The 22,549-nt window shown below is 34.7% G+C and overlaps 1 protein-coding gene across 16 annotated transcripts in view; it reads left to right on the top strand.

Moving 5' to 3' along the window:
• MYCBP2 (MYC binding protein 2) overlaps nucleotides 1–22,549 on the top strand; it is a 269,957-nt gene that overhangs the window by 202,359 nt on the left and 45,049 nt on the right. For 10 of the 16 annotated variants that reach the window (XM_082365884.1, XM_082365890.1, XM_082365877.1 and 7 more), the window contains 3 exons: nucleotides 968–1,090; nucleotides 3,811–3,990; nucleotides 20,164–21,807. In XM_082365884.1, the coding sequence (XP_082222010.1) occupies nucleotides 968–1,090; nucleotides 3,811–3,990; nucleotides 20,164–21,807 (1,947 nt within the window). The remainder of the gene's footprint in view (nucleotides 1–967; nucleotides 1,091–3,810; nucleotides 3,991–20,163; nucleotides 21,808–22,549) is intronic. The other 6 variants (XM_082365882.1, XM_082365886.1, XM_082365887.1 and 3 more) reach the window with 3 other exon arrangements.

Genomic DNA, 22,549 nt, shown 5'->3' with positions numbered 1-22,549 from the left:
TCATTTCATGTAAATCAGACATCTTACAAAATAACTTTCCCATTTACAGTATACTTACTACATATATAATTATTACATATTCATAAATTCTTAAACATTTTCATTATATAGGGATATTCAAATATAAATGAAAATAACCTAAAGCGAGATCAGGTTTATATAAGACATAATTAAATAATCTGAGAATGGTTTAAGTGACTGTCAGGGTCTTTCTAGCTTAGTAATCATTTTAACTAGCAATGAGCATAATGTGTAAGAGTAGACTCTGGGACTGGACTGCCAGGGTACAAATGCCAGCTCTTAACTTTTCAGTTGTATGACCTTGGCCAAATTACCTAATATCTCTGTGCCTTGGTTTTCTCACTTACAAAGTGAAGATACTTTATGAGTTCTATATGAAAGCTAAGTGAAGAAATAACAAAGCTATCAGATGGTAAGGTTAGCTATTATTGTTAAAATGTAAAATACTTTCTATACTAAGGAGTGAGTTTTACCATGGGAAATTGTATTCCCATATACTTAGAAGGTAGAAGGTTCTTTTTAGATAAAATGCTTCTTAAATTAGGATATCGTTTCTACTAAGATATATACTCAACCCGAAAAGAGGTGTAAGAGAAGTTTAAATTTCTCTGTGATCACTTAATGATTTTTTGCCATATATATATGGCACAATAAAAGCAAAAAAAAAGCAATAATAGCAAATGTTAATAGCACAATAAAAGCAAATTGACTCCATAAGAGCATATCCCATTTCTAAATATTATAGTGATTTTGATTGATGAAAACAAAGATTTTGTCATATACTTTGTTGGTGTCAGTGACCTAATTGGTAGACCTATTATCAAATCTAAATGTGAGGTTATTTTAAAATTTAACCATCATAAAAATCTTTCTTGCAATTTTCTCTCTTTATAAATGGGGAATAGCACATAAGAAACTAATTTTATAGATGTTCCTTTTATTGTAGAACAAGTTCTTCTGGATCAAAATTCTCAAACTCCTCCTCCAAGCCCTTTCTCAGTACAAGCTTTTAATAAAGGGGCAAGTTGCAGTGCCCAAGGATTTGATTATGGACTCGGAAATAATAAAGGTAAGTGTTTTAAGTGAGTCTTTTACTTACCTAACTGTAATATTTTTATTACCTTCTCTTATAACCATTTTTATTACTGTTCACCCACAAAACTTTAAGTTTGTTCCTAGAAAACTAACAATCAAAATGTTTACGACGGTGTTCTTTTTACAGTATTGGTTTTAGCCATTTTAGCTTAAGTTTATAGTTCTTGCTTACCTGTTCTTATTTTGTAGACACTCATTTTGAATTCACATCATAAAGATTCTGTGTCACTATATCCAGTAGAAGAACTTTTCTTTATCATCCAGTTATTATTAAATGTTAATGAGCAAAAAAGAACTTTCCAAAATGATCCATTTAAAATCAAAATATTTTAAGTAATATTTTTAAGTAATATTGCACATGAGCTTTATTAAACATGTGTGGTTTTCAATGTCTAATCAAGTTATCTTAGTTAATTTCGAATTACATGAGATGATAGCTTTGGGTTTGGTATGTATAATGAAACCAAAAAATTGTAAAAAGAAAAACAAAACCCCTAAGCCATATGGATATAAAATGTATACAACTTGTTTCGGTTGCATTAATAGAAGAGACCAGCATCATGGGCAGTCCAAATAATAATTATTTTGGAGTAATTTATGCTCGAATTTCATCCAAAATTCCATTTGTATGTAAATTTGGACACATTCACATGCTTTCTTATAACCTGATCCTAACTCTTAGCTTCAAAATCGACGATACTGTCAGAAGGTAGCATACAGCTGGACAATGGGTAGGAAGGAGAAGATAGCCTACATGGAAATACTTTTACTTTAAAATGTTATTTAAACTAATTCATGAGATTTGATTTCCAGACACAAATACAGTTGTTTTAATACCTGACTTGCAGAGCAAGTGAAATAATGAAATAGTCAACAAGATACAGAATTACATCAGTATAGAGGAAATATTCAATTTAAAATAAAACCACTTTCTGTTTGATACCTTTATTACTTTCCACAAAGTATTTTTATTAAGAAGGAAGCCTTAGCTACAAGATTTCTTTTTGGCTCTTCCTCCTATATTGGGTTGTTCTATCCTACAGGCTTGGGTACTATCTGCTTGCTCATTTCTGGTAGCTCAGATTTCAACTAACTTAAACTAGACCTTCATGCTTAAGTAGGGTAAATGCTTTGTGGTGTTTCCTTCGTGTCCCTTTCCTTCTGCCGTTCCCAGTCCTTAAATTAAAATCTCAGTGTTTACTTACCACTATGTACTTGTATAGTAATCTGTTTTAAAGCCATGTTTAATTCAAATTGTATGCTTTCAGTCTCTAAAATGTCTAAATTGTCCTGGTGGCTATCACATTAAATCAGTCTTTAAAACAGAATTTGTTAAAACATCATAAGAATAGAAATCAACTTTCAATAGAGACAAACATTGCTGAGAACATTTGTTATTAATTAGAAATAATGTATTACTTTTTAAAAGTGATTTTGCTAATATTGTTCAAAAATAGCACTTCTTAAATGTACTTCTTAATAGGCTTTTAAAATATTTAGATGGAGTGAAGAAATATTAAGAAACTTTCATCTGATTAAATATATCTAATCTTTATTTATTATCTTACCTTTAATTATAGTTCCCATTTTCTTTAACTCTTTATGCTATCCAACATCAAGCAACAGTTTTTTGCAAAAATTCTTTTTCCTTAAAACAATTTTATAAAATTCTTCATCACCTCTAAAATCCTTTTCTAATCTGCAGCATTAATTTTTTTAAGTAAAGATATGTAGCTTGTGTGCACAGTTCTTTCCATATTAATCTGTTTCTTGTTGGTGTTTCATTTAAAATTTTACTTATGAAACTTTATTATATCTAGAGAATATGCCTGGAAAGGTACTGTTTTCTGGTTTCTGCATCAGTTAGTCTGGATATGGTTTCCCCCCCCACCCTTCTTCTTCAGCATCATTTAAACTATTTAATATTTATATTCTCATAAATAAGGAGCTATCATCCATCCAATTATATCATTTCATATTTTTAAAAGTACTTTTCTGTTAATGTCCTTTGTATTTAATTTTGAAGAAAATGTCAGAATTCATGTTTGAGATACTATTCAAATAAGGTACCTCATATTCCTTTTCTTTTTATAGGTCTTTTATAAATTTTTACATTGCCTAGCCAAGCAAAAGAGTTCATGCTTTTAAAAATATATAATTTCTTTGGCAATAACAACTTTAAAAAAGAAAATGCTAATTTATAACTGTAATATAAATGTATTACTAAGTTAATAACATATACTTTGCCTCCCTTCAGTCCTACATTGAACTGTTCATATTATTTGCATATTTTCTGCATGAAGTGTACTGCGTATGAGGCAGGGTGATAATAGTCAATGTCAGGTACTGCACAGAAGACATCATTGACTTAGATCTTCCTTTATACTTATATGGTATTGAATCAACTTATCATACTTACTTCATAGACTCTGTATTCTCTCATGCTGCTGCTAGATGTTGTATATGAATTTAAATGGATTTGTTTTTGTAGGTGAGCCATTATATAAAATTTGTCTGGGTGCTTCCATTATTAAAACAACATACAACATTCGGTCCCTAATTTGAGAATAACAGTCACCAACTTCCACAACAGTTCTGAATTGGCATTGTTTTATTTAGTGTTTAACTTTATCTGAATGTCATAAAGCACCATTTACTTTGCCATTTTGGATGTTAATTAATAACAAGTTTTAGTTTTGACTGTTTTGCCCACTGCAGGTGACCAACTGAGTGCCATATTGAATTCCATTCAGTCACGGCCCAATCTCCCAGCTCCTTCCATCTTTGATCAAGCTGCAAAACCTCCCTCTTCCCTAGTCCACAGCCCATTTGTGTTCGGACAGCCCCTTTCCTTCCAGCAGCCTCAGCTTCAGAGTAAGTCTTGTCAGCCTTAACCTGCCTCATCAAACCATTTCTGAAGCTTTGTTCTGAGTTGTTTATCAGTTACTAATTATTTATCAACTCACCTAACTGGTTTTATTTAATGAGGATGTTATCCCTTCCCACATTTTTGAAGCACTTAAGCTGTTCTGACCTAAGACATTCTGCAGCTAAGACATTTGTTTTTAATCACATTTTTTTATTAAGTGTAGTTATTAAAATATGACTTTTATGTTTTCTATTCTAATTCCAGAATAAGCAAATCATACTATAAAATATATTAAGAAAACATTGATTTAAAAAAAAATTTATAATATGCACGACTATGGTAAGCATCAGTTATAAGGATAACTTTCATTGTTTTACACTGAATTTTTGTTACTTAGAGATGCCCCAAGAGAATGAACCTATTTCACTATACCAGTGGGTGGAGGAGAGGCTGTACTGGGCAGGTTTGTTTGTTTCTTTTAGGTGAATTTGGTGTCTGTGAAATGTATAGCAACTTAGGTTTCCAAATGTTCTCACATTGTTGTTTCTTCTCTTGTTTTTTGTTGTTGTTGTTGTTGTTGTTGTTCTTAATAAGTTAAACCAATCAGTTGATTCCAGTTCTGCCTTCTAGGATTGTTCTAGCCCTTTATCCATGATAGTAATTCATACTGATCTGGAAAACAGACCCAAAACAAATTACATTTACCTGAGTCTTCTTTTTTTCTTAATAAGTTCCTGAGGCTTCCCCATAAACTTCTCAAGCCTCCTAGTATGACAACAATATGCTCTTCTTGGCCTTCAGTTCACATATTGGCTATACAGTATATAAACACACTCACTGAATTGAGAGAGTTTGTGGAAGTCTCAGCTTGTACACCCATTTGTTTGAATTCAAATGCATGACCTCTTTGCTTTACTTTAATAAAATACATCCACACTTAGACCTAAGTTATTTTTCTACAAAAATACTTTTATAGCTATTACTAGGATTACTTAAGAGAATGCCAGCTGTTGTAGTTTTTATTAGGAACCAGGGTGGTGTATAGTTAGCAAATGATATTATTATCTATCTTAGGAAAAGAGTATACAAGAGTATAAACTTTTTTAGGTTTGCACTATACATTAGGCAAGTTCAATTAATGAAATTAGTTTGTAAATATAAGTAGTATCAATTTCTAGCTAATCATCTCTATTCATGTGTAATATTCACTTTAATGTCTCTTAAAAGAAGAATTTCAAGGAAACATAATAGTGTCATGTGTGTGAAATAGTTTTTTCTTCCTTGATAAGCATTATAGAAGAATGAAAGAGAAGTGAAGACTTAGTTTACCCATTTAATGGAGTGACAGACACTTTACATTTAGATGTACCCAGGTTGCAGGAAGTTTTAAAGGTAAGGACAAGGAAATAAAATGGAAAAAAACCCATCATAACCAGGCAGAAAATTCATATTAAACATAAAATTGTAAAAGAGAAATTACCCTGATAATGTCATAGTGGCAGCAGACAAGAGAACTAAGGAATAAGAACCGTTTTGTTCTACCTAAAGGGTTATTGCAAGTCTTCTCAAAAACTTCTCTAAAAAAAAGTATAATTACTGTTTTTATTTTACCAAATTACTTAATAAAATATTGTAAAACAAAATGTAAAGACCATAAGGAAATCAGATTTGCCTCTTTTAAAGGATAATAGGTTTCTAACTGACATTGTGTCAATATAATTTTGTCCATATTGTGTCTAAGTGTTATCAATACCACCACTTCCTTTACCACCATCTTGGAGCAAATTTGAAATCCTGGCCTAGAAATGTCTCAAAATGACCAGTTTTCTGAATCATTACTTGCATGTACTCCAATGATACAGACTTCTTATTCTCAGCAGAATACCACTGAAGTTTGACTACCCAATTCCAGAAACCAGAAGGCTTAATCTTTAGCACAACTAACAACAAGTGTGGAATCTAAAAATAGTTTAATGTTTTATAGATATATTAGAATTGTAGTAATTTCATCATAGGAAAATTAAATATGGCAGAGTTAAAACTACCTGAGTAAGATATTCTTTCCTGAATTTCACTGCTGTCCATCACACTAGCATTTCATCTTGCTTTAAAAGATGGCTTATTTATACTGAACTTCCCTTTACTAATTAGTAAAATGAGAATCATTTTTGTCTTACACTTTTGTGATTCTAAAATATTGAATAAAATATTATGTATAGAAGACTGTATTTACTAGTTCTTGCGTATTCTGATAAGTCACCACTATGTACTTACTACTGTCCTTGAGCACTTTAATACATCCTCATTTGAGATAATGTCTCCATTTTACAGTTAAGGAAACGGAGGCTTAAAGAGGATAAATGATATGCCCTAGAAACATACATAGTAAGTGGTAGAGTCAGAACATGAGTGCAGTTCTCCTGACTACAAAGGAGGCCATGTTTTTAAATATCTAGCTTTGCCTACTAATAAGTAATGTAAAAATCTGTTCTTTAATATATAGTTTTTAAATTTCTATTTCCATTTGGTGCTAGCATCCAGAGTATTAGCTTTGTTTGGATTGGTTATTTTCCCCTCCATAGTTTAAGAATGTAGCATGGTTTAAAAGGAAAAGGTTTCCTAAATACTGTAACTCAAGTTCCCAGCTAAGTAGATGACATACATAAAGTAGGGACATACATAAACTGCTCCACATGTCAACTTTATGAGCATTATTAATCAGTATTTCTTTAGGGTTTTTTTTTCCCCTGAAACATAGGGGTTTTTTAAAATTAATCTTTGGAATTGAAAATAATCTGACACATTAAATTCATTTGGTAATTTTTTTAAGTTGCAAAATTATTTTATACATGCACACATACATATATACATACAAATTACTTCAACTGTTATTCTAGTGAAATAGAATAATTATAGAAATAAAAGTCACACATTTTCCTTGTCTTACCATATTTATATGTGTGCAAAGGCATGAGAGAGAAGAGAGATGTGTATATAAACTTTTCCTTTACTGTTCCATAATTTACTTTTTTATTTCAAAAGTATTTATGTAGGTTTTAGAATTGGTAAGCAACTTGGCAGTAAGTTTCTAGTGGACTGAGGTGGGGAATGATATAGGTGCCCGCTTACTTTTAAGAATATTACATTCTATATTTTCATTATCTTTCCTCATGTCTTTTGAAAGCATCATTTTATTTAAGTCCCATATCCTCTGACAATATCTTACACATCGTAAGCATTCAGGGAGTATTTATTGACTGTAAATGCCTAAGATGATCATTTCTTCAGTGTAAACTATGAGTTTAAGATCATGTGTTTCTTGTTATCTTATGATTGATATTCCTGTATTTACTTAGAGTACATCTTCAAAATAGAGGAAGAATACGTCAGTAGTAATTAAATTTAACTATAATGTCTTGATGTGATATCTAATAATTCTGAGTTTATACTGATGGAATTTTACGAAAGATCCTCCAACTGAAAAACTGTATTTCACGTGACTGTGTTTAATATAAACATTTTCTAGCTGCTGTCCAAGGAGCTAAATAATTTGCTTTTATTTTTTTTGTAGAAAAAAATGGTAAATAGAACATTAAGACAGTTTACGATTCTCCCAGAGATTTTAAATATGTAACATATAATATATATATCAAAGTATGTCGTACTTTCAAGCCCAGATTTGAGAGCTCTAGGTTACTTTGCAACGAGTTTTTCTGTTATACCCATAATCACATTCTCAAATGAGACAAAACTTTTGCTAAATGTGACAAAAGAGTCCACCTGAGTATCTGCATGCATATTGGTTTGTGTTCAAGAATACTAACATATACTAAAGCACTGTGTTTACTTACTTAGCTTGTAAAGATGTAGTGATGGAAAGACATTAAGCTCAAATTTCCTCTCCAGCCGCTTATTTAGTTAAGTTACTTGATGCAGCTGAGCCCTTTTTACCTCATCCATAAAATGAGGTGCCTAATAAACGTTATCTGTTGATATTGATATTGCCTTTTGATGCAAACATTTAACATCTCTCATGCTCCAAGGCAAAGTGGAGGCAATCACAGTCTCAGAGAGAGCAGTCTATTCTCTGTGGAGTGAGTTGCAGGAAAGGCACCAATGAGGTTTCCTAGGTACTCCTCAGTACATTTTCACAGCTTAACTTCATTATTTGCTTTGAGATTAATTCTTCATATGGTAACACTACATTCAGATGTTAGTATGAATATCAGTATAAAAGCCAGGTTTTTTCTAAGACTTAGACTTCATTTTTATCCTGGATTATAATCCCAGCCCAGAATCTGTCTACTTATTTGCTTGCCTGGTGTGAGCTGTGGCATGGATGGAGCCCTTGACTTGGGAAGGAGACCTGTGTTTTAATCTCTGTTCTTCTCCCTCCAGTTAGTTTTGTGACACTAAGCTGATTTCTCAGACCCTTTTCCTCTTTATAATTTTTGTTAAGGAAAATTAAAGGATGATATCAACAAAGATTTTGTAAAATCAAATAGTCAAGTGCAGTAAAATTTTTCATACTTGAACCGGTAGCATCTGTCACAATGGCCAACATATTTATTTCAGTTTGGGCTCTAACATCTCTAGCATCCCTACAAATCCTTGTCATTTCAGTCACGGGCCAGAATATATCTTCACTCAGTGTCTCCATCTTCTCTGTGGTAGGAAAGCTTTGACCCATGTTCCTTTCCCTCTTCATCAGCCCTCACTTCATCCTAGGAATTTAGACCACAGAGAACGCTGCTGTTGTTTATAAGACAGTGTGCCCGAGTGCATCTGTTTGCTTTCTCCTGACCAGATCTGACCTTTTGTCTCTCCCTTTGCTCCCATCTCCTTATTGGCTACTAAATTTATTCCACCCTTTATTACCATTCTTCTTCAGATGGGTCATTTATTCTTCCATCATCTGTTTACCTGCGTTTGTTAAATGTCTAGTCTATGCTAGGCTATAGGGAGCAATAACGTAAAGAAAATATTATCACTGATCTTGAAGGGCTTTTGGAATACTGAGGAAGGCAGCCATGTTGAAAAAAATGATGGCATTATTTTAAGTCTGGAGGAGCAATATTCACAGGATGCATTGGAAACATAGGAGGAAAAGCTGCTGACTCAGCTAGGAAAGGTTAGAGAAGGCATTAGACAAAGACGTGGCCCCTAATCAGAGTGTTGAAGGACTCATAGGAATTTATCAGGCAGCAGTGGGGGTGGGGAAGGAGGTTACAGGTGTATTTCCTCTCTAAGAATAGCATGAGCTAAGTTTTCGGGATCCATTGACTCAAAAATATTTATTGACCACCATCTACATGTCAGGCACTCTTCTAAGTACTGGTCATGCAAAGAGTCCAGTTTGGGAGGCTTTCACAGTAATCCAGGTGAGATATGATGGTGGCTTTACCAGAGTAGTAGCCGAAGAGATGGTATTAAATCATGGAATACTGGATATATTTTGAAGGGGAATCAACAGGATTTGCCTAAAGATTGAATAAACAATGAGAATACCAAAATAGTGGAGGGCAAATCTGAGATTTTTGCCTAGGCATTGGGAAGAATGTAATTTCCATTTAATATGGGGACTGTAGGAGAACTAGGTCTGGGGGGCAATAACAAAGGCTTAATTTTGGACATTATATTGGTAAGCTACTGTTGCATAACAAACCACCCCAAAACTTAATGACTTAAAACAAGCACTCTTTAGCTCACAATTCTGTGTGTTAGCAGAGTAGGCTGGGTTCAGCAGGGCAGTTGTTGTGATCTTGCCTGGGATCCTTCATGCATCTGTAGGTCAGCCAGGTATTTTTTCCTTGGGGATTGGCTGGCATGAAAAGGGTGACTAGGCCAAATATCTCTTGTCATTCAGTGGGCTAACCTGGGTTTGTCTGCATGGACATTGCAGGATTCTGCAAACACAAAAGCATGTACAGTCTTTTGAGGCTTAGGCTTGAAACTGACACAGCATCGCATATGCCATACTCTGTTGGTCAAAGCAAGACACTTATGTTCAAGGACGGAGACGTGGACTTCACTTCTTGCTTGGAGTTGCTGCAAAGGGGCATGGTACAGGGATAGGAATAATTGTCACCGTGTTTGCAAATGATCAGATACGTTAAGTTTGAGGTTCCTTTTAAGTCCAGTGGAGATATCAAGTTGAGATCAATGTAAGACCCTGGAGTTCAAGGGAACTGTCTGGGAAGGACACATAAGTTGGGAGTTCACTGGCTTATAGCAGAATAATTTGAGAGTTGCCCTAAGGGTGGATTAAAGCAGCAGGAAAGTAGGTATAGGGAGAAAAGAAAAGATGCCTAAAGACTGAGCCCTGGGGCACTTCAGGGAAGAGACTGACAAGTGGCCATAGAAATAGGAGGAAAACCAAATCAGTGTGGTGTTTCTGGAAGCCAAGTGAAGAAAGTATTTCAAGGAAATAGTGACAGGCTGTATCAGATGTTGCTGATGGGTCAGGTAAAGTGAGGATTGAGAATGGACCATTGGATTTAGCAACGTGGAGGTCACTGATGATCTTGATGAGAGCAACTCTAGTCGGATGAGATGCCAAAGCTCGATTAGAGTGGGTTCAAGAGAAAGTGGGGAAGAGAAATTGGAGACAGTTATTATAGATAAATTTGTCAAGTTTTACTGTAAAGGGAAGGAAAACACATAAAGTGAAACCAGGGCAGAGGATGTGAGATCTGGGGAGATTTTTGTTTGGTTTGGTTTTTTAATGGGGAAAAGGTAACATCAGGGTTGTTTTTTAATGAGAATGATCCAATAGAGAGAAAAATTGCCGATGCAGGAGAGAGGGGAGGATTGCTGGAACAGTATTCATCCGTGGGAGAGGGGATGGGATGTAGCGCAAAGGGGAAAGGTTGGCCAAGTAGGAGCAGAAATAGGTGACCCATCATAACAGGAGAGGAAAGAATGTGTAGTGTGTTAGCAGCTTGAGAATGTTGTCCATTTGTTTTATGTTTTGTTTGTTTTCTCAGTAGAATAGGAAGCCATCATCAACTCAGAGTTAGCATGGGGAAAGTGTTGGTGGTTTGAGGAAAGAGAAGATGTGGTAATCGCTAACACGTGGCAGTCATTCACCACATAACAGGCACCATTTTAACCACTTCAAATGAATCAACTCATTTGATTATGTTAGGAAACATGATTCACTTGAGAAACTTCACTCGTTTGTAGCTTAGAGTGTTAAGTGTCCTAGTGGCGGTTTCTTACATTAGAGAGGGCGGGGCCACATCATGAAGGGTCTTGTAAGCCACTCTTAGTAGTTTAGACTTTATCCTGTGAGCGAAGTGAGTAAAATGGAGGGAGCAGATGAAGGCATATATAGTTCTGCAGAATTTTAAACAAAAAGAATGATATGATCAGTCTTACATTTGTGAAAGATAACTAAAAATATTATGAAAAAGGTTCTGGAGAAAGGGAGAGCGTTAGAGGCAGGGATTCCAGAGAAGAGCTGAGTAGGGCTTATACTAAGGTAAATTACAGTGGACGTATAGAAGAAGGAAGACGTTTAGAAACACATAGGCAGTAAAATTGTACAGGACTTGCTAATCACAGTTGAAGGAGCCAGTCTAGAATGGTGTCCAGTTTTCTGTCTTTGTTTTGAAAGATTATATGCTTACCTAATGCCAATACACAGAATAAAAAGCAGATTTTAAGAAAAAATGAGTTCAGTTGGGTAACTTAGCCTCCAGTAAGCTGTAATATAATTCGAATGTGGGAAACATACTTAGCATTTACATAACTGAAGATGGCATTGTTGACTGACAGTTTGAAAATACATCATTACAGATTTTCATCCATCTTCCTTTCTGCATTTGTATCATATGGATGAATGTTATATTCTAGGGAAAAGCTTATTTCTATTTTAGCTTTAAGTTGGAAATTTTTAAGCTTAAGCTGTCATTCTTTTATAATTCATTTAGTATACTAACATTTATATAAGTAAATTTTAGTTCCTATTCTGTGTCTTAAGCTGTTTTTCTTCTAATACATTTAGTAGGATTCCACATTCTGTTAGTGTTTATACATATCTACATTTATGTGTGTATATATTTTTTAAGATATAGAAAGAAACCTAATTCTATAGATCCTTCACAAACAATGATAATAACATTTTGTCAAGTTTACAGTAGAATGACAGGAATAGTGTTTCTGACTTTCTTCACTCAATTTAAACCCTGGTAATTGTACATTTGCATTCTTCTCTGAATAGTACTACAGATATTTTGACAAATAGACTCTTTTTTTTTTTTTTTTTTCTTTTTCTTACTTCTTTTTTTTTTTTTTTTTTTTTTAAACATCTTTATTGAAGTATAATTGCCTTACAATGGTGTGTTAGCTTCTGCTTTATAACAAAGTGAATCAGTTATACATATACAATATGTTCCCATATCTCTTCCCTCTTGCATCTCCCTCCCTCCCACCCTCCCCATCCCACCCCTCTAGGTGGTCACAAAGCACCGAGCTAATCTCCCTGTGCTATGCGGCTGCTTCCCACTAGCTACCTATTTTACATTTGGTAGTGTATATATGTCCATGACACTCTCTCACCCTGTCACATCTCACCCCACCCCCTCCCCATATCCTCAAGTCCATTCTCTAGTAGGTCTGTGTCTTTATTCCCGTCTTGCCACTAGGTTCTTCATGGCTTTTTTTTCCCTTAGATTCCGTATATATGTGTTAGCATACTGTATTTGTTTTTCTCTTTCTGACTTACTTCACTCTGTATGACAGACTCTAACTCCATCCACCTCATTACAAATACCTCCATTTCATTTCTTTTTATGGCTGAGTAATATTCCATTGTATATATGTGCCACATCTTCTTTATCCATTCATCTGTCGATGGACATTTAGGTTGCTTCCATGTCCTGGCTATTGTAAATAGAGCTGCAATGAACATTTTGGTACAAGACTCTTTTTGACCTATGGTTTTCTCAGGGTATATGCCCAGTAGTGGGATTGCTGGATCGTATGGTAGTTCTATTTGTAGTTTTTTAAGGAACCTCCATACTGTTCTCCATAGTGGCTGTATCAATTTACATTCCCACCAACAGTGCAAGAGAGTTCCCTTTCCTCCACACCCTCTCCAGCATTTATTGTTTCTAGATTTTTTGATGATGGCCATTCTGACCGGTGTGAGATGATATCTCATTGTAGTTTTGATTTGCATTTCTCTAATGATTAATGATGTTGAGCATTCTTTCATGTGTCTGTTGGCCATCTGTATATCTTCTTTGGAGAAATGTCTATTTAGGTCTTCTGCCCATTTTTGGATTGGGTTGTTCGTTTTTTTGTTATTGAGCTGCATGAGCTGCTTGTAAATCTTGGAGATTAATCCTTTGTCAGTTGCTTCATTTGCAAATATTTTCTCCCATTCTGATGGTTGTCTTTTGGTCTTGTTTATGGTTTCCTTTGCTGTGCAAAAGCTTTTAAGTTTCATTAGGTCCCATTTGTTTATTTGTGTTCTTATTTCCATTTCTCTGGGAGCTGGGTCAAAAAGAATCTTGCTGTGATGTATGTCATAGAATGTTCTGCCTATGTTTTCCTCTAAGAGTGACAAATAGACTCTTAACACAGGCAGTAAATGGTTAAGCTTAACTTATAATTCAGATATTCTGGAAATTACTTATTTTAAAACTATTTATTTAAAAAAATATAAAAAACTAGTTTATTGGTTATTGAGGAGACAATATATAAACTATACCTTTAACCTGGCCAAAAGATGTGAGCAACCAAACAACATGCAGATAAGAAATAAGTACAATTAAGTATAAGTATTATTCCCACGTCTGTCTATTGATGTTTTGGAGGATTTAGAATAAGGTGATAGTGATGATAATTACGTACTCCAGCCAGCAGCTCCCTGGACTGACAGTTTTAAATGCAAATTCACTGGGTATAATCCGAAGAAAAGGAAAACACTTACTCGAAAAGATACAGGCACTCCAGTGTTCATAGCAGCATTGTTTATAATTGGCAAGGTATGGAAGCAACCTAAGTGCCATCAACAGATGAATGGATGAAGAAGATCATTACTTCATTGTTGACTCAAACCTGAAAGAGTGTACGCCCCTTTCTAAATCTCAGAACTGCAGTTTTGTGTACTGCCACCAGATGGTGACAGGTGCCTGGATTCTTCCAGTGTATTGTCCCAATAACAAGGTCAAGGTCCTGATACAGCAAAACCACAATTTGTCTTTGTCCAACTGAAATGAGAATGCTTTCCTTATTAAAAAGAAAAGTTATACTGTTTTATTATTATCATTAGCCTAGGGAGTAATTTTTTTAAAATACAATTTACAATGAGCTCAGAGTTTCTATGACCAGAAAATGAATGAAGTACCCCAGGGAACTTGATACTCGGGATTTAAAACAAAGAAAACAAAGAATAAGTGACATGTAAAGAACCGTATTGTTAATAAGGGGATACTTTATACCAAACAAACAACGTTGACTTCAAATGTGTACTAGAGGAAAAAATCCAGCTTTCTATATTGTTTTAAACATTATTCTCCTTAGTTAACTATATAATGACAAAAAAATCAAAATTCTACAGACATTAATAATTGATTGTTTTATCTATAAAGCAAGGTAAAAAGGAGCATGATTAATCTTCATCAGATGTCTAAAAGTTGATCAGTTTTTTCTTCTGTGCATAGATAGCAAAGTATCTCTTAAGGATTACTTTCCTTTTTAAATTGAAAGATATAAATCTTTTAAAAAGTTAACTATTTCAAAGTATTTTAAACATGAGCTTGTGAAAATTAAATGTCTAGAACAAGTGTTGTGTGAAATCACAGCTTACTGTATTTAGGCATTTAACGGTAACCTTTTGTAGACTTTCAAAAGATGTTTCTTTCATCTTATTCACTCTGAATCATACCTAGGAATCCAGTCTCTTTAGGTTTTGTAGCATATTGGAAAGACTTCAAGGATGATTTGGCTTCAAAACTTTTTCCGGGAGTTTGTCCTTAAACCTCTAACATCTTATCTAATAAGTGTCCATGTAGTTTTGTACATTTATGTTACGGGTGCTTTTAATTAAGATAGTAGTCTGATTTCCTGCTCCTGTGTCCTCCTGCTAAACCCAGTCTTCACAGATTTTAGTGACCAAGCTATGAGACTGTATCCTTACATTGGTAGTTTGAATCGTCCTTGAATTCCAATCAAAAGCTGGCACTCTCCTAACTGACATTTTCAGTGAGAGTTGCAGAGTAAGTATTATATGAGATTGAAATAGCATAAGACCTCATTTTGCAGTTCCTGGTGCCTTTGAGTTTTACACACTTTAAAAAGAAGAATGCTCAAAAATATTAAAATTTTAACATTTCTTTAACTTAGAGGAACATGACTTGTTGGCATGTGTCTGCATCCCTCCATCCACTCCTACCATTCTCTCTTGAACCAACTACAGGGGGTGTTTGCAGTTGTCCTTATCCACAGAAATTGCTCTATTCAGTTTTTGACTTTTGTTTTGCTAAGTTCAACTGTCAGTTCTAAGATTTCATTTTACTTGCTCTGTTGGCAGTGTTTGACAGGATTGATCTTTCTCTTTTCCTTGAAACGCCTTCTTCCTTTGCCTGCTGGATATCATCTTCTACCTCAGCTGTTCATGTCCAGTCTCTTTTCTACATCCTCCTCTATTCTGTATTCCTAGGACTGTCCCAGGGGTTTGGTCTCTTATCTTATTGTCTTATCCAGTTGTCTTATCCAGGCATGGAGTATTACCCAACATCTGCGTGCTTATGACTCTCAGGTTTATCACCGCTCCATCTAGGGTGTATTTGTTCATTGTCTCTCTCCTTTTACTGGAAGATAAGCTCCATAAGAGTAGGGACTTCATTTCTGTTCATCATTTTATGCTCAATTCCTAGGACAATGTCTGACACATAATACATACTCAGTACCTTATATGGCAGGATTCTTGGTTTTATGAATAGTTCATCTTTAATCTTGGCCATAATAATGAATCAGTCAACTATTACTTTTTCTGTTTTGAGAAAAGTGTGTGTTGTATTCATTTTTTTAATTTCAATAATATTAAGAAAGTTATCTCCTTATTACCTGAATTTATTTCAGCTCACTTGATTACATTTATTTTCATTGCCATGAGTTAAAATTTTAAATAGTGGATTTATTTTCAGATTTAGATAGAGATTTTTTTTTTAGCATACTACTTTTGAAAGACCACTTTAAAGGTTCTGTTAATTTTTTGAAAAAAGGTAATTTTTTTTAATTTTAAGTACTTCATTTTCTGCATGGTGAATCATTAATGTGTCTAACATTTTCAGTGACTTGTAAATCTTTTTTGCTTTGTTTGTGTTGTGAGACTTCTTATAAACAGAATTTGGTATCTCAGTAATATGATTGACAAAACAAACACTAAATATTAGGATTAGCACTAACATTTTTTACTGAGGATGGACTCAGAAAAGTAGTTGACTGTAAATGTCAACTTGGGTCCATTCTGAGATACATACTGGAAAAATTATAGTCATGTGTCCATACAGAAAACCAGGTGACAATAGGTTAAACTGTAAGTAACATCTCTTTATCTCCCACTATTTACAAAAAAAAATTACTTATAAACTTTCATTTATAAGTAAGTGAGCACCAAATTAAAGAAAACTGAGTTAAAGAAATATTAGTCTGAAAAGAAATGCTCAAATTTGATTTATCAGTGCTATGAATGTTATTTAACTTTTAGCCTAACACATTTGGCGCTGTCGTTATTAGTCTAAATTAATTAATTTGACCTTTGTATTCGGTTTTTAATTTTAGAGAAATAATAAACTTGCTGGAAAATTTGGCAGAATATAAACTTCTTAATAAGTTAGTAGTCGCGCATACCATTTGAAATGCTTTGTTTCTGCTTGTGTTCTCTGCTAAATTTTTTTTCCATTGAATCTGTGCTGCTTCTTTGCCAATGTTTTCCACTGTAGAATCTCCATCTCGCAACCTTGCTTCTCGTGAGCGCATTTACAAAAATTATGGTGTAGCTGGGCCTGCCTCTGCTCTCTCATCTCTGTCTCACAAACTGAAGGGTGGGTATGCGTGCCTTCACGGATGGGCCATTCTTAATAAACCTAGGAGGTTTCAAGAAAGAAGTTTTAGTTCACCTCAGTCATTTTCATCTCATTCCATTTAAGGTTAAAGTTTATAATTTTATTTAAAATTTGATATTTTGGGGTAATTTGTGATATATCTGTTCAATATTGTATTGATTGTCCTAATCGATATGCCTGTTTACTATCTGTCGGTTAAATAGAACTCTGGCTTAATTTCAAACCTATATGAGATCTTAAATAAAATAAGTATGTAGAAATAGATGCCTTTGGGGAATTGTAACACCATTATTACCAGAACAAGGTGGTATACGTGTAAGCCGTAAAGCACGTTGTGATCTATAAGAATATAGTATCTCATGTGACAGGTTAGTCTTAGACTCATTTTTTCTGTTAGGTAATGTAAAAATCATTTTCCTGTTTTAGTTTTTTTTATGAGAAACAGTTTGATAATTAAATTCTTTAGTTTACCTTAGTTTTCAGGGCTGTCCTGTCTGGCATGAGTCTTCCTTATAGTGTTTTCTTAGCTGCTTTGTTTTAATACTTTAAACTTAGAAATGTTTAAACTATTGACAATTGATAAAATGCCAGACGATTTTAAAATATGTTCTGGTCTTATAAAATACTGTAGATACCTAATCACATATTTTTGTCTTAGTGTAATAATGTTTAATTAAACTTTTAAAATCTTGTATTCCTAGAAATGAGTAGAACGGTTTTACATTTCTCCTTTGTACAGTTGACAGTGATACTATATAATATTGTAGTATAATTATAGAACCTGATCTCTGTAGTATATAGTCTTGTGTAACCTGATATATAGTATATACTATGGCATATCATATTACAGTAGAGTATTATATTATGATTATATTATATTATAGGGTGGTATTATATAACCTTTTATTTATAATTTTGGCATAAAAATATGCAGGTTATTAATGAGTACCTAATATTTAATATTTTCACTAATCTGTTTGAATGTACTAAATTTTTATCCTGTCCTGTATTATTTTTTCTTTAGAATCTTTTGAGATTAAAAAAAGTATCCATTATTGCTTAAACTTACATATGATAAACATTAAACAAAATTAAGTGATGAATGTGAAAATATTTATGATCTAAAGCTTTTTAACAAATTGTGTTGATATTTATTGATACTTAAAGCAGCCACATGACCATTTTTAGTAATACTTACTGCATGCCTCAAAACTTTTGAAACCCAAATGAAGAAGATAAACATCAGTTAGTTAGTATGTGGGTTTACCACACTTAACTAACTTGACGTATTTGTTTTTTAAAAATATATGAAATATATTTTGGAAAAGTAAATTTTTTCAGCGGGATGTAATTGTAATCTGACATCTTGGGAAGAAATAATGGTGCATTATTTATGTGCCTAGACTCCAACAGGTATTCAGCTGTCACCACTTACAGATCTTAAAAAAATATTCACCATTACTTGAAGCATAGAAATAAGGTATACAGCTGCCCATACTCTCTGACCCTCTCTATATAACAAACATTTTTGCTAGCATATGACAAGTGGTGTTCCTGATATTTGGAAGATTCAGTTGTTTAGTCCATCACAGTGGAGATTTCCTTTATGAGGAACTGTGCATCATTAATTACAAAGCAAACCTCTTTCAATTCACGAATTAATCTTGTAGAGAGAGGGGTGCCAAATATTGAAGATTTACTGCTTATTTGTCTAGATTCAGCATTATGTACGGTTCAGCTCATGAAATAAATGTGATGATGAAGGCATTTCCAGCTGTCAGAGTAATAACAAAAACTAGTGCTCCAGACATCAGTCACTCCACATTAGTGGCAGGGACTAAGCTGATGCTTGATTCTACCACATACAGTATATTGGTTTATAAAATCTGACCCTCACACAACAATGGCTCCTGTCGCCTCTGCCCTGTGGCCGTGGGAGCCATAAAAGTAAAAAGTGAGTTTTTAGAGAATCTGAAGATTTGTGACTAGCAGAAGGGAAAGAAACTAAGAAAATAGGAATTTGTTTGCTCATTTAACAAAAGCACTTACTATGCTGACCCATTCTTGACATGACCTCACTGGAGAGTAGTAATGAGCAAAAATACCAGCCCTTGCAGGCCTTCCATGAGGAGGCAGATGCCATGGCAAAGCTCTCTTGACATTTAGATAACTAGGCTGTGACTCTACCCACACACATTGCAAGCAAGCCCCAAAACACGTTTCTACTTTATCCAAACTTGTTCATATCCCTTTAAAAAGGAAAAAGAAAGAACTACAGTGTAACCTGAGTCATCTCAATTTACTAAGTATCCCTTTTTCAAAAAATATAAATGCTTCTAGCAAGGTTTATGGATTTTCAGTTTTTCATGTCACTTGAATCACTTCAATCAGGTTGCTTTCCTCCTAACAGTGAACTAGTATCACTTGCACTGAGGGTAGAAGTTTTGATTTTAGGGAGGAAAGATAATCTTGAAGGTTGTACCACGGACTGACAGCAAAGACGACCTGGGTCTAATGCCTCAAAGGAAAAGCATGAAGTAGTAGGAAGGAGAGACACTGAACGAGGGCCAGGATGCCAAAAACAAGTGGTGCTCATGTAGAAACATCTAGTGCTTTGCCTAGGAAAGAGCGAGATTATTCTTCTTTTTATCCTTTTTTTTTCTGTTATTCTCCTGACTCCTTGTTGAAAGTCCCCAGAATTCAGACTTGTAATTCTAATTCTGAGGATCCCACCATTTTTCTTCTTCAAGCTCTGAGTTCTAACCAGCTAAGCTTATGAACTAAATAAGCTTTTAGAATATAACCTCTTTACAAATAACAGACTGCCTGCATTACATGTAATTAAATAATAGCTTTAGGGCATTCATACATTGATTATAAATTATTCTAATCCAAACATTAGAATATTAGAATTATAAAATGATGTAATAGAAATTTGACGAGAATTCCCCCTTTTTTTTTTATTCTTGAAGTATTTTTGTCTGTGACAAGCAATACAAATTTTTTTTAGCTATGTTTTTTAATTTCATTGTTTAGTGGCTAAATCATCAGTAAGTTATAATTATATTAACAAGTTTCACTATGAAATGGACCATACAGGTGACCGAGGAACTATCTCAACATCTTCTAGACCAGTCTGTACATCAGGAAAATCAGAACTGCCCTCCAAACACAGCAGAACACTTAAACCTGACGGACGTATGAGCCGGACTACTGCTGACCAGAAGAAGCAGAGGGGCACAGAAGGACTATCGGCTAGTGAATCTCTCATGTTGAAATCCGATGCTGCAAAGCTGAGGTCAGATTCTCACAGTAGGTCATTATCCCCCAACCATAACACCTTGCAGACACTGAAATCTGATGGGAAGATGTCTTCTAGCTTCAGAGCTGAATCCCCAGGACCAGGTTCTCGGTCATCATCTCCTAAGCCAAAGACTCTCCCAGCCAGTAGGTCTAGCCCATCCGGTGCTAGCTCTGCACGCTCTTCCTCACCGCACGATAAAAGTCTACCTCAGAAGAGCACTGCTCCTGTTAAGACGAAACTTGATCCTCCTCGGGAACGTTCCAAATCAGACTCTTACACCCTCGATCCAGATACCCTCCGCAAGAAGAAAATGCCCCTCACAGAACCATTAAGGGGACGATCAACATCACCGAAACCAAAACCAGTACCAAAGGATTCTAAAGACTCCCCTGGATCCGAAAATAGAGCTCCTTCTCCCCACGTGGTACAAGAAAACCTCCACAGTGAGGTGGTTGAAGTCTGCACTTCAAGTACTTTAAAAACGAATAGCCTAACAGACAGCACCTGTGACGAAAGCAGTGAATTTAAGGGTGTGGATGAAGGTCCAAATAAAGTTCATTTCAGCATAGGAAAAGCACCACTGAAAGATGAACAGGAAACGAGAGCGTCCCCCAAGACAAGTCGGAAATGTGCTAATAGGCACACCAGGCCCAAGAAGGAAAAATCTAGCTTTCTCTTCAAAGGAGATGGATCCAAACCTTTAGAGCCAGCCAAGCAAGCCATGTCCCCTTCCGTGGCTGAGTGTGCCAGAGCCGTCTTTGCCTCTTTCCTGTGGCACGAAGGCATAGTACACGATGCGATGGCTTGTTCTTCTTTCTTAAAATTTAATCCTGAACTTTCCAAAGAACATGCTCCTATAAGAAGTAGTTTAAGCAGCCAGCAGCCTACAGAAGAAAAGGAAACCAAATTAAAAAATAGACACTCATTGGAAATATCATCTGCACTGAATATGTTTAATATTGCACCTCATGGACCAGATATATCTAAGATGGGTAGTATCAACAAAAATAAGGTATTGTCTATGCTTAAGGAACCTCCTCTGCATGAAAAATGTGAAGACGGGAAAACTGAGGCCACTTTTGAAATGTCCATGCATCACCCAATGAAGTCTAAGTCTCCTCTTCCCCTGACTCTGCAACATTTAGTGGCTTTTTGGGAAGACATCTCTTTGGCTACTATCAAAGCAGCTTCCCAGAATATGATTTTTCCAAGTCCTGGTTCTTGTGCAGTCCTTAAAAAGAAGGAGTGTGAGAAAGAGAATAAAAAGGCCAAAAAAGAAAAAAAGAAAAAAGAAAAGACAGAAGTTCGGCCCAGAGGTAATTTGTTTGGTGAAATGGCCCAGCTGGCGGTAGGAGGACCAGAGAAAGATACCATCTGTGAGCTCTGTGGAGAGTCACATCCATACCCAGTGACCTACCACATGAGACAGGCTCACCCAGGTAAGTGATGTTACTGAATATATGTAAGTACTTTGTGTAGAAAAACAAATTAGGTCACTTTGACTTAAGCTGTTCCATGAATTATGTTAAAGTGCAGGGAAACTTTTGCCCAGAATTTATAGTGTCTTACAATGTAATTTTTAAAGTGCTTTATCAGTACAGTATAGGGTTTATGAAAAATAGGTAAAGAAATCTAATAGTATGGTGGTAAGGCAATCTAGTACTATTTCATTTTAATGTATCACATTCTGAGATATTGTTAACTTTTTAAATATTTTATGTGTTACCCAAAAGATGCTGTTAAGGTGTCTCACACAATAGAAATAAGGACATGTCCATACACACAGGAAAGGTCGCAACATTAGGTCTCCTTTGATTGTATTGTTTTCCTGTTCAGAATTGCAAATTAAATTAGATTACACTGATTTCTTTGGGCATTTTCCTGTGGAAGAGATTAACTGTTTCATCAGAAGACAGTTTTATGTTTTAGGTAAATGTAACGATTTCTGTAACAATTAATATTCCAAAATTCACTTATTATGAATTTGGGTAAATGTTTTTCTCTTCCTACATATTACACTGCAACCTTTTGTAAAATACATGATTTGTAAAATATATTATTCTCACAGAGTATTTTATAGCTAATACCTGTCTTCTCCAATTTTTTTAGCATACTTAAATAAATCTAAATGTACCCATATCTTAACATTTCTTTTCATCTGCCTGTATAGAGTATCGTCAG

Source organism: Balaenoptera borealis, assembly GCF_965194805.1.
Source record: "Balaenoptera borealis genome assembly, chromosome: 18".
In the NCBI taxonomy this organism is placed as follows: domain Eukaryota; kingdom Metazoa; phylum Chordata; class Mammalia; order Artiodactyla; family Balaenopteridae; genus Balaenoptera; species Balaenoptera borealis.
This window is presented reverse-complemented; position numbering and strand designations above follow the sequence as displayed.